This window comes from Nyctereutes procyonoides, unplaced genomic scaffold (assembly GCF_905146905.1).
Source record: "Nyctereutes procyonoides isolate TBG_1078 unplaced genomic scaffold, NYPRO_anot_genome, whole genome shotgun sequence".
Taxonomy (NCBI): domain Eukaryota; kingdom Metazoa; phylum Chordata; class Mammalia; order Carnivora; family Canidae; genus Nyctereutes; species Nyctereutes procyonoides.
This window is the reverse complement of record NW_026575049.1, coordinates 36574128-36586909: the sequence shown is the minus strand read 5'-3', so window position 1 is coordinate 36586909 and position 12782 is coordinate 36574128. Positions and strand designations below refer to the sequence as shown.

Genomic DNA, 12782 nt, shown 5'->3' with positions numbered 1-12782 from the left:
AAAAAAGAAAGAAGAAAGAAGAAAGAAAGAAAGAAAGAAAGAAAGAAAGAAAGAAAGAAAGAGAAAGAAAGAAAGAAAGAAAGAAGAAAGAAAGAAAACCCAGACTGAACCCTTACCACTGAAACCGTTAAGAGTCATCTGTTAGCCAAGATACTCTCTCCTCTGTGCAGTGCTCAGATACACAGTGCAAGTGATGGTTTTTGACTCGCTTTTTCTGGACTTCTCTGAGTCACCAGCTCTCCATCTTGCCCATCTCCAAGCAAGGTACAATACAATTGAATAGGATTCCACATATCAAAGCACTATCCCATTACTTTTTTTAAAAAGATTTTATTTATTTATTCATGAGAGACAGAGAGAGAGGCAGAGACATAGGCAGAGAGAGAAGTAGGACTCAATTCCAGGACCCCGGGATCACCACTGTGCCACCCAGGGGCCCCACTATCCCATTCCTAGATCTGCTTCCCTGAGATTATACCCAGGTCACCTTGACTTGTGAAAACTTCCTGCTTTAGTCACACAGACAGATAACTTCACTCATATGTGACTGTTGCTGTTCAAGAAGCAATACTATTACCAAATGATATTGTGGACTCAATGTCAGAAGACACAATAACATCTTTTTAGTCCTCATACTAGCATCTTCTTTTTGTAAAACCAGGCCTCTTAAAAATGTAAAAATCTCAATGACAGCACCTCTTTTTATCTACACAGAATTGTGGATTGAATAGGAAGTAACATTAGAGAGTTTAGCCCAAGATTTTCATTTTATGATGCAGTGGTAAGCTAAATAACCATCCCCTAAAGATATCCATGTCCTAATCATCAGAAACTGTGAATGCTACCTTATATGGTAAAATGGGCTTTGCAGATGTGATTAAGCTGAAGATCGTGAGATGAGAAGATTATCCTGGACCCTAAATATCAACACAATGATCCTTATAAAAGGGAGGCAAGAGGATAAAAGGAAGATGTAGATGTGACAAATGAAGCCAGGGATTGAGTCAAAATCCGAGGAATGCAGGTGGCCTCCAGATGCTAGCAATTGCAAGGGAAGAGATTCTCCCCTAACCTCACCAAAGGGGACTAGCTCTGCCAACAGCTTGACCTGAGCCTAGTGAAATCTAGGCTCCCAGAACCATAGTAGAATAAATTTCTTATTGTTTTTTAAGCCACTACACCTGTAGGAATTTGTTACAGCTGCCGCAGAGGACTCACACAGATGGATCAGCAGAAGGTGTATTGGACGTTAGGTCACACTGGGTCATCTCACTCCCACCACGAGCACACTGAATATGTTCCCTGTCTAGCCAGACTGCCCCTTCACAATTACTCAGCCTTACAAAAAGCCAATAACCAACACAAGCATTAAGAAATACATTTACATTATGACAAGATGGTGCAACTGGGTCACATTTTTTGGTTCCCTATATGCTCTCATAAATATCAGAGAAAAATTGAGCAATAGAAAAAGAGGCAGAGAAACAGTCCCAGTTCCTGCTCCAAGGCAGCAGTCTGTGGAAAGGCAGTCAGAAAAGCCAGAGTCTGGGTTGATTGCCTGAGAGGAAAATGTTACTGGGTGAGTGGTTCTGTTGGACACAGAAATTCTGTTCAGTAGTGAGACTTAGGAAAATGCTTGAGAAACCCTTTATGTGCTCTTCCTCCCCAGCTCTGCTGAGAATGCACATAGCAGCACAGGTGGGCATGGAAGTCTGGGCAGTGAATGGGAGAAAGGGAACTGCAGGACAAGAAGCCAAGGGGTCAGCTCTCCCCAGCCAGAACACGTCCCTGCTTTTCCAATGAGAAGAATCGTCACAAGCAGCTCCAAAGAGAGACTTAGCACTGCCCTCAAAAATCCTACAATCTTGCCACAAATGAAAAGTAGGAGCAAGGATTCATCTGTAAGGCTGCAGCTCATTGTATGTAGAGAAGACTAGACTAGTCAGCTAGGAGTCTAAACTTTAGCTCCCCCATGCAATAACCTAGTTAGACTCCTTGCTTAATGCAAGCCAAGAAGGACCTACCCTTCATACACTGGAAAATACCACAGTGGCCTCCTTAGCCTCTAGGAATATCATTGTTAGGGGGACTATAGTATTTATCATGCAAACCAGTATACTTTTGAGGGGGGTGGGGCATGCTCCTAATCATTATCTCAGACCATACATATACAATGGAACTCTGGCTGAGCAAACTGAAAGATGTGGTCCTCCTGCTCATAGAAAATGCATGCATGTTCAGTTACTCATATGGGATAGTCTAAGATTCTTCTAATAATGTGGTCCTGTGCACTGAGCAATAGTATTTCTCTGTCTTGTTTTCTGTCTGTCTTAATTCCCTTGCTGGCTGATTTCAGATTATCTATGTGGCTAGAAATGCAAAGGACTGTCTGGTATCCTACTACCATTTCTCAAGAATGTCTAAACTGGTACCTGACCCTGGTACATGGGAGGAGTATATTGAGGCATTCAAAGCTGGAAAATGTGAGTAAAAGGAAATTATGGGTTCATGTTTCCTCATTTATTCTTCACATTTCCTTGTTCACCACTGACATCAGAAAGGAAGGTTTTCGTTGAATGATCATGGTCATCAAGGTCATGGGAGGATGTGGATGGCACATTCAAACTGGATCATTTGGGGAGAATTTAGCTAAGAGACTCTTTAGAAAGCTATGGGCAGAGTTTAAGGAAATGAGCAAGTGACAGTGCAGCATTCTGTGGTGAGCACCAACAGGGAGCCATTGCGTCCTGAGAAAGGACAGAGTCCCTTAACAGTAGCTGAGGCCTTCAATAGGGGAGAGTCCACCACTCTCCCCTAGTGAGCCAATAGGAAGGGCATCAGGGATATAAACACACCCTTCTCACTCCTGCCTCCAAAAGCCTCTCAGTGCCTTCTACTGGCAAATCCCAGGTGGAAGCCTGAGCACAAAAGAGCCCATTGACAGGCACTGAGGGGGACACTTGGCAGGATGAGCACTGGGTATTATGCTATATGTTGGCAAATTGAACTCCAATAAAAAAAAAAAAGAGCCCATTGACATAGTCCCTAGAGGTCAACCTCACGGGGTGGAAGAAGGTGAAGGGCCAACAAAAGATACCCAGTGCACCTCTCTTCCTCCTGGTCACCATTATAGAGAGTAAAGATGTCCAAATATCTGGTAATTATAGATTTTTCAGAATGAAAATCTGCCCACAAGGAGACAGTATTGCATAACACTAACCTAGACACAACGCAGTGATACCGGGGAAAGAAAACTCATGAGCCCTGGCCACTACACACTATCTCATGTGGTAGTACATTCAAGGGCAGAAATATAAACCAAGGAATCCAGGATACTTTTTATCATCTCCTTAAATATTAAAAAGTCCTTGTCTTCTGCAAATAGGACTTCTGGCCAGGGTCTGTGTCTTCTTTGTCCCTTTTACTTGAGATATCCATGCTCATTTTGTAAGTTTCAAGTTGATATTGATTCCGCCTTTCTCCTTGTTCCCTCCAGTGCTGTGGGGTTCCTGGTATGACCACGTAAAGGGATGGTGGAATGCGAAAGATCAGCATCCTATTCTCTACCTCTTCTATGAGGACATAAAGGAGGTGAAGTGCAGCACATTCTCCGTTAGACCCACTATGTTCTCCAGTGAAGCAAACCACATATGGGACCCTGATGTGTGGACTTGCCCATAGAAGAACCTTCAGTGCAAGTCCTTTCTCTCCATGACACTCTTCCCAACTCAGTTTTATACTCAAAAGTTCTAACTACTTTTCTGCTCTTCTCAATCTTCTTTGCTTCAGTTCACAACTTCCAGAAGATCCTTCTTCCTCAGGAAATGTCACATGCCTTTATAGTCTAATGAATCCTGACACTCATGAACCACGTGTCTTCACCTGTGAAATGGGTATCATCTCATTTTGTATCTTACAAAATACTATAAGGATTTATGAGATCACATTCGTAAAGTGCCTAGTTGTGTTCAGTGAATACTCAGGGAGAGTTTCCTTCTCCCCATTCCACACCCCAGACCCACATCACAAATGAAGTTTAATGCATATAAATGTTGGCAGGATTGGTCCCGCATATTGGAACAGAGGACAGATTTCTCCTTTTCTTTTTAAAGATTTTATTTATTTATTCATGAGAGACACAGAGAGAGAGAGGCAGGGACACAGGCAGGGGGAGAAGCAGGCTCCACGCAGGGAGCCCGACATGGCACTGGATCCCGGGTCTCCAGGATCACACCCCGAGCTGTAGGCAGCGCTAAACCACTGAGCCACCCGGGCTGACCGATTTCTCCTTTTCAAGTCATTGTATGAGAAGCATGACAAATTCACTCTCATAACCCCGGCGAATAGTGTCCTATAATTATAAACTACTTATGATGCCAATGCCGAGGAATCTAATCAAAAGTGTAACTCCTTGAGGCACGTGGGTGGCTCAGTCAGTTGAGTGTTCAACTTTTGGTTTCAGCTCAGGTCATAATCTCATGGGTCATGGAATTGAGCCCCATGTCTAGTTCCACACTCAGTGGGTCGACTGCTTGAGGATTCTCCCCCTCTGTCCTTCCCCCTGCTCTCTCGCTCACTCTTGCTCTCTCTCTCTCTCAAATGAGTAAATAAATCTTAAAAAAAAAGAAAAAGAAAAAGAAAAAAGAAAAAAAAACTATAGCTCCTTTTCTGCAACTCTTTCAACAGAAAGAACCAGTACATAAGAATTTGCATTTCTGGGTCAACCTAAGATCTTTGTATTCATCCCCTTACTAGCCTCCTACCAAACTCACATGCTCTTTTGCCATCTTTTGTAGCTCAAATACGAGAGTGTCATACCGTACTTCACCAGCAACATTTTTCCGTCCTTTATACAACCTTTCCTGATCTCTACCAGGAGTCATAATTGTTCTTTTTTTTTTTTTTCTTTTTTTTTTACAATTGTTCTTTTCAACAAATCTCATGGCACTCTCTGTGTGCAAGCAGCACGTTTTCTGGGCGAGGTTTTGCTGTTAGTTATGCTTATATCCATCTCCCTGTTGCAGGGTGAGCCTCCTAAGGGAAGGAATGGCTTTCAACTTTGTGTCATGGCAGTACCTGGGATGGTATAGTGCCTTGCACATAGTCATCACCTGAGGGATAGTTGTTGAATATATTTGAACTGATTCCTTAATTCATTCCTCTCAAATACTATTGGTCCAAACAGAATATCCTGAAAATCCAAAATTATTTGCTTTGTATAACTGATCTGCATACAGGATCCAAAGCGGGAAATTCAGAAGATTTTGAAGTTCCTGGAGAAAGAAATGCCAGAGGAAATTCTGAATAAAATCATCTATCACACCTCCTTTGATATAATGAAGCAAAATCCGATGGCCAACTATACCACTTTGCCTACCACCCTCATGGACCAATCTATTTCCCCTTTTATGAGAAAAGGTAAGATTTATATTCTCAAATGCCAGCTTGGACTCTGTAGTACCCATGATCTGCTTAGATTTTTCAGTAATGTCTCATGCTTCATTATTCATTCCTTTCAATGACACTACTGCATAATTTTTCAGAGGCAAACTTCCTTTTTTCCCCCCATTCTTGTGCTGGCTCCAAGGATGTGTGCTCCCTCTTCCCTGTACCCTTCTGGCAACTCCTGAGACTTTGCCTTGTTTTAGGGATGCCTGGGGACTGGAAGAACCATTTCACTGTGGCCCAGAATGAAGAATTTGACAAGGACTACCAGGAGAAGATGGCAGGGACTACCCTGACCTTCCGCACAGAGATCTGAGAACAACAGGGGAATCCATCAGTCACGACCTCCTTCCTAGATTTTAGACATTTGAGCCTCATAATCAAGAATACTTAAAACTACCATACCTGTCCTCCAATCCTGAGCTTTCCTACACTATCCATAGATTCTATGCCACTATAATATACTTCATCCAAATGTAATCAGATCCTGGGTAGATGTTTGATGAAATCAAAATCTAGGTAGAAATTTAAAATTATATTATGTGATCATTTGCATAGACACCTCTCTATTGTGTTGCACTAACCTGGGTACCATACAGCGATGCAGAGTAAAGAAAGATTATGATCCCTGGCTGCTACACTCTGTCTCATGTGGTAGTAAATTCAAGGGCAGAATTATAAAACAAGGAATCCAGAGTACTTTTTATCATCTCCCTAAATATTTAAAAGCCCCTGTCTTCTGCAAATAGGACTTCTGGCCAGGGGTCATTGTCTTCTTTGCCTCGGTCTTTTACTTGAGACATCCATGCTCATTTTGTAAGTTTCAAGTTGATAGTGATTCCACCCTATCTCTCTTGTTCCCTCCGGTGCTGTGAGGTTCCTGGTATGACCATGTGAAGGGATGGTGGGATGCAAAAGACACATGGCATAATCTCATCACTAGCTCACAATAGCCTGACTGCCCAGATGCAGAACTCATGAAAAGAGAGAAATAAAAGTGGAACTTCAACCTAAGAGAAAGAAAGTGAATGAGAAACAGGAAGAGAAGTGAACACTATGAAGAATGTATAGGGAGAACCAGAGTTTATCCCTAACCATCAAGAATGAGACACAGAGGATGACCCAGCTCTTGGAAGTACTAGGTTATGAGGCACAGATGGTGCTAGTGAGCTGTGCTTGATTCAGGTAGTCTCAAGTTGGATATAGTCTCAATACCAAAGAGAAAAGCGAGAGTGCATGAGTGATGAAAAGCGCAGGACAAACAAGAAACAGTTTACTTCTGAGGCTAACTCAAGGCTGGAAGACAGAAAACAACTTATATTTCAGATGGGCTTCTTAGAGACAAAGGGGACAAGTCCTTAAATTGGCCTCCCGTCCCCCAAATCAAATAAAATACAAGCACCACATGCACTTTAATAAAATCTTAACTACCACATCTCTGGAAGGATCACATTTCATGCTTCTTAAAAAGAGGCTCCTAGCAAAATTGTCAGGACCACCAAATTATTCAGGCACACATATAATCATATTCTGCTTCTTTTTCTTTTTCTTTTTCTTTCATTAAAACCAGTCTCAAGGGGCACCTGGGTGGCTCAGTAGGTTGAGCAGCCGCCTTAGGCTCAGGTCATGATCTCATGCTCCTGGGGTCAAGACCCATATCTGGCTGCTCAGCAGGGATTTTGCTTTTCCCTCTCACTCTCCCTCCATTCTCTCTCTCAAATAAATAAAAAGCAAATGAAAGTTTAAAATAATAAAACTTGTCTCAAGGAAGTGTGTGGAGTCATTTACACAAGTAGTGCAAAGATCAGCGTGTTATTTTAAAAGAATGGTGGGGGATCCCTGGGTGGCGCAGCGGTTTGGAGCCTGCCTTTGGCCCAGGGCGCGATCCTGGAGACCCAGGATCGAATCCCACGTCGGGCTCCCGGTGCATGGAGCCTGCTTCTCCCTCTGCCTGTGTCTCTGCCTCTCTCTCTCTCTCTCTCTCTCTCTGTGACTATCATAAATAAATAAAAAATAAAAAAATAAAAAAAAAGAATGGTGGGAAGGTGCAGCTTGTGCGAGTGGGTGCACCACTTAATCATAAGATACAGGAAAGTAGCAAGTCCACCCAAGAACAAAGAAGGCCATTTGCATTCTTCCACCATTCTGCTTTCTAAGATAAGCACGAAAATCATGAACCACGTGACAATCCCATGCAGTATCCGCGCAGAGTGTTGAGGTGCTCTGAGGAAAGACTTGAAGTGAACCATGCGGATACACCTAAAATAAGTTTTATTCTAATTACTATCACGCGTTTACACATACACACTCCTCTGTATACCACAGCCGTGCAAGATCACACGTTGTAAATGTTCGTGGCTAAGGGACTTTAAAGCCATGCCCTTGGAGAGCACACAGCATTGGGAAACAGGACTGGATTTGGAACCCCGAAGCTTCAGAGCGAGAATCCAAGGATCAGTTCACAGCGTCAATGACCTCACCTGGGATGAGGCCCAGCCTCCACAGGCCGCCCCAGCCCGGCCAGCCCAGCCGCGCCGCAGCCCGCTCCCGGGACCTGGAGGCTCCGGCCCTGCACGGGCGGCGGGGCTGGGCTGTCTGCAGGGCGCAAGGCGGACTCCCCGGTCTCCGGTCCGTCCCTGCGACAAGCGGTGATGCGAGCGCTGAAGGCAGAGCGGCTGGCAGCTGCCTGGGGCTCCCCTGGCCCCCCACATCTGATGACCGACAGGGCCAGGGGAGGGCTGCCAAACTGGGTAAAGTCCTTTAGAAAGGGAAGGACTGGGGCCCTCGGGACCGAACCGAGGCGGTCCACTGCCCCGGGCGGAAGCGGGCAGCGCAAGGGCCGCCCCGACCTCCGGACTGGCCTGGCCCTGGGCCGCGTAACCGGCCGCACCTGTCCGTGGCGCGCCTTAGCTCCCGTCCTGCTCGCGTGCTGGGTGGGAGGCGAAGTTCAATCAGGCGGTCACTGAATTCGGAATCCCGGACCCGCTTTCTAGCTTCGCTGTGTGATTCGCCCACTGCCTGGCCTCGGGGACAGGCCCTCGCTCGCCATCCTGCATCTACACACCTGCTGTCCCTTCCGCATCTCATTGGTGATACACCTGTGCAGGTTCACCAGGATAAACTCAAGTTCCTCCAAGCCAAAATCTGATGACCAGCTTTCTTCTGAGAGGTTGACTCTTTTTTTTTTTTTAATTCATGAGAGACACAGAGAGAGACAGAGAGAGAGGCAGAGACACAGGCAGAGGGAGAAGCAGGCTCCATGCAGGAAGCCCGACGTGGGACTGGATCCCGGGTCTCCAGGATCAGGCCCTGGGCTGAAGGTGGCGCTAAATCACTCAGCCACCTGGGCTGCCCTTGAGAGGTTTACTCTTAAGTGGAAAACAACCCATCCCCTTATTGTCAGTGCCCTCCTCCTCCCTTCCCTCTGGGTTGTTGGTCTTGGGTCATGGGGGTTGAAAAACTATGGCCATTGAGTCAAATTCATATTCGTCTTGTGTGCCCGGGAGCTGAGAGGGCTTTCCTAATTTAAAAAGGTTGTGGGGATCCCTGGGTGGTGCAGCAGTTTGGCGCCTGCCTTTGGCCCAGGGCGCGATCCTGGAGACCCAGGATCGAGTCCCACGTCGGGCTCCCGGTGCATGGAGCCTGCTTCTCCCTCTGCCTGTGTCTCTGCCTGTGTGTGTGTGTGTGTGTGTGTGTGTGTGTGTGTGTGTGTGTGACTATCATAAATAAATAAAAATTTAAAAGGTTGTGGCAAAAACATCAACAAAGAAGAAGGGACCTACAAAGAAAGCCTGAAATATCATCGACTACAGAGTCTCTGACCTGAGTTTCTGTGTCTGCATCAGCTGAGCCAGGACCTTGTGTGAAAGAATCTGGAAGTATCCTGAAGAGCCATATTTGTGAAGACTCAGGCTCCTATATTTGGAACTTGAGCTTCTCCTTCAACCACCCAAAGAACAGGAAGAGGCACCTCCACCAATAGGAGTGTGTGCACCCAGGGTGGGGGCCTACCTCCATTTGAGACTTGTGAGGGTAGTACTTCCAGCCATGTAAGTCCAAGGAGGGCTCAGGTCAGTAGGGATCCCGATCCTGAGGTGGGGTCTGCTCTGCCAACCCTATCTGGATGTCCCTCTGAGAAGCAGTACACATGTTGCAGGTTCTAGAAGCAGGCAGATGGGCAGAGCCAGGGCCCGTGGTGGGCATGGACCAGGCTAGCAGGGATTCTAAAGTACAGGGTACAGATTTCAGGCAGTAGCAGGAATAGAGTCCCCAGCCAGAAGAGTGACTAATGGATAGCTCTCCATGCATTAGGTCACCCCAATGAACCCCTGCATTATCAGGGTCTTGTGGCTAACCAGTTCCCCAGGAGTAGCCATGGGGGGGGGGGGAGTCACGTTCAAGTCCAAAGTTTAGCAGAAAAAGCTGGACCTGACTGGCTAGGGTTTAAGTCCACACCATGCTCAAAACTCCACAGTCCATCATGGCCTTAGCGAGGAGGCCACTAGCTCCTTCGTGAGCTCCAGGAAGGTGGAGAACATCCCTGACCACCACCAGGATCAGCAATGTGAAGCAGGGAAGAATGGGGATAAGCAGAAAGGTGGGCTGGACAAGCTCCCCATACGAGGTTCTGTGCACAGGGTTGGCTGTGACACCCAACAGTAAGCTCATGTGTCCTTCCCAGCACCCTGTGCTCTGAGCCCAGGACACCAGCACAAAACATGTCCCAACACTGCCCCCTCAGGTCCCAGGAAGATGGGTGGTCAGGTTACCACCTTGCTTCCAGAAGCAGCAGAAAGCTGCAATTTCCTGCTACAATTGACCACAGGTTGCCTTGCAAGGCAGAGCATTCTCAGGGCTCTCCAGAAGCCTGTGGTATCCCCTGTTTATGGTTGGTTTCCAAAAGCAGACCCTGGAATGAGGATTCCTGTGCGAGTAACTTATTTCAAAAGTGTTTCTAGGAGAGGATCATCAGAGAGTGGGGAAGGAAGATGGGGAGGGAGTCTGCACAGTCCCAGCCTCATTCTCAGGGGCTCCAGGAGAGCCCCTCCTAGAGGCAGGGCAGGGAGCTGGGCTTTCATTTCTTACCCTCAGTCCTTCCCTGTGGCTGCCCTGAGATATGTCAGCTCCCAGATTCCTGTGTTCTCAGAGCTTCTGGGCAAAGCCACCCCAGTGCCCAAGGGTAGACTTCCTTCTCTGAAGCAGGCCCAGGCCTATAGGAAGGACACACACAGCTGGAGCCTGAGGCAGAGGCTGGTGGTGCCAGTCCAAGGGAATCTGGGCAGGGCACCAGGAGCACTGCTCCATTTCCAGAGAACTTCAGTGAAGAGGAGCCCACCACTGGGGCAGTGTCACCAAGAACCTTGAGCTCTACATAATTGGAACACTTCATTCTGAAGCTGGGAACTGGGTAGTCGGGGGCGGGGGGGGGACACAGGGTGAGGACAGAGGCTGATAAGTGTGAGGAAGGATAGCAGTGGCAGTACATGTGGGATTGGTGTGCCAGCTCAGTGTTATGAACCCTGCCTTGGCCTTTGCCACCCAAGCTGGCAGTGTCTTCAACTGCAGGTGAAAGTCCCTCTTCTTTTTCCCCCACATGCTGCTCCCTGACACATTATGTGTGGCCACTCAGGTGGGAACCTCCTGGAACCTGAGCACACACCCTAGTCCCCTTCCATGGAGCAGAGGGTAGGGGGTCCCGGGAGATACTATACAAGTCCTACTGTGATCAGGGGGACAGAGTCAAGAGTTAAGTCTGAAATGGGGGACTGAGACAAGGCTGCCAGAGAAGATGACCTGGAGGGACATGGAGAGGGGACGGGAGGGGTAGGGAAAGTGAGCAGTAGAAAGGATTTGTCTGATGATGGCAAAATTCCTAAATGGATGAGCACCACCTAAACTAAAGGGACAAAACACCGCTTTAGTTTCTGGACATATTAAAGACTTATTAAATGCTTAATAAGTACTTAATAATAATACTTAATTTCTGAGAGAAATAATACTTAATTTCTGAGAGAAAGCTGAAAATTTTTAAACTTTTCTACTTTCCCACTTATACATTGAATTTTATAATGAAACCTCTTATTGAGATACATACATACATAGATGGTAGATAGAGTTACAGAGAAAAAAATTGAAACTGTTTTAAAGTGTATTTGATTGCATGAGCATTTGTTAATGTCTGCATGCTCGAGATTTCACAATAGGGTTTGCCTGGCACATCAACCCCAGCAAGATGTTCCCGTCTCCCAAAGATTTTCCTTTACAAACAGCCTTCAGGCTGGTGTGCAGTTATGTCAAAGAGGGTCTAAAACTGAAAAAAAAAAATACTTTGAAATCATAAAGCAATCTGCCCACAAGGCTTCATACAGCGAGCCTATTGAGGTGATAAAAGACCTTGGATTTCAGCTTTGTTTCCAAAATAGTGTCATAAATGTTGGCAATCGACAGAAGTGGAAGTCCTCCATTTCTCAGGCACCTGACTCATGTTTCTCGCTCACACTTAAGAGAGCATGCTTACACATTAGTCTGTCAACTAAACCCTGTACAAATATTTCCTTTTTTTATTTTATTTATTTATTCATGAGAGACACACAGAGAGAGAGGCGGAGACACAGGCAGAGGGAGAAGCAGGCTCCATGCAGGGAGCCCGACGTGGGACTCGATCCCGGGTCTCCAGGATCACGCCCTGGGCTGAAGGTGGCGCTAAACCGCTGAGCCCCCCAAATATTTATTAGGAGCTGAGATTCATCATAAGAGAGAGCCTGAAGATGACATGCTTCCATCTGGGTTGGAGGTGGAAACCAGAGAATCATCTAAGGCTCCTTCCGGTCTAGCGTCTGTGAATGTGAAATTCAAATTTGAATATATTCTGCTCCCTTCAAAAACTCCTATCCAATAATTTAAATACCAAGATGTTATGAAATAAAGTTAATGCTTAAATATTATGGTGTAAAGTCAATACAGCTTATATTACGAATAAGGGGATGAGAGACGGAAAAAATAAACATGATATGTGTACATAAACACAAATATATTCATAACAAAATAAGGAGGAAATTCTTGTGACAGTTACCATCTTCATTTCTGTAACTGGCAATGTGGTCATGGCTGGTATTCCTAACTACCTTCTTCGACTCCTTATTCTCTTTGCCTTCCGCAGGCTCCTCAACAGGCTGTGGTTCTTTTCCTGGTGGGGTGACCCAAACCTCCATTCCTGAAGGTTTTGGTCCATTAGTAGTACTTCTGGATTATATTGCTGCAGTTTTTCAAAGGCCTTAATCACAGGACATAGTAACAGTAAGAGGTGTTCTAAGGGAAGTGCCATGTTCTAGACTCTT

The 12782-nt window shown here is 45.9% G+C and overlaps 1 protein-coding gene across 2 annotated transcripts in view; it reads left to right on the top strand.

Moving 5' to 3' along the window:
* Nucleotides 1–7195, top strand: part of LOC129511689 (sulfotransferase 1C1-like) — a 35259-nt gene extending 28064 nt beyond the window's left edge. For both annotated transcript variants that reach the window (XM_055328612.1, XM_055328613.1), the window contains exons 5-8: nt 2357–2483; nt 3497–3591; nt 5238–5418; nt 5649–7195. In XM_055328612.1, the coding sequence (XP_055184587.1) occupies nt 2357–2483; nt 3497–3591; nt 5238–5418; nt 5649–5761 (516 nt within the window). In that variant the 3' untranslated portion in view covers nt 5762–7195. The remainder of the gene's footprint in view (nt 1–2356; nt 2484–3496; nt 3592–5237; nt 5419–5648) is intronic.
* Nucleotides 7196–12782: the final 5587 nt, after the last annotated feature.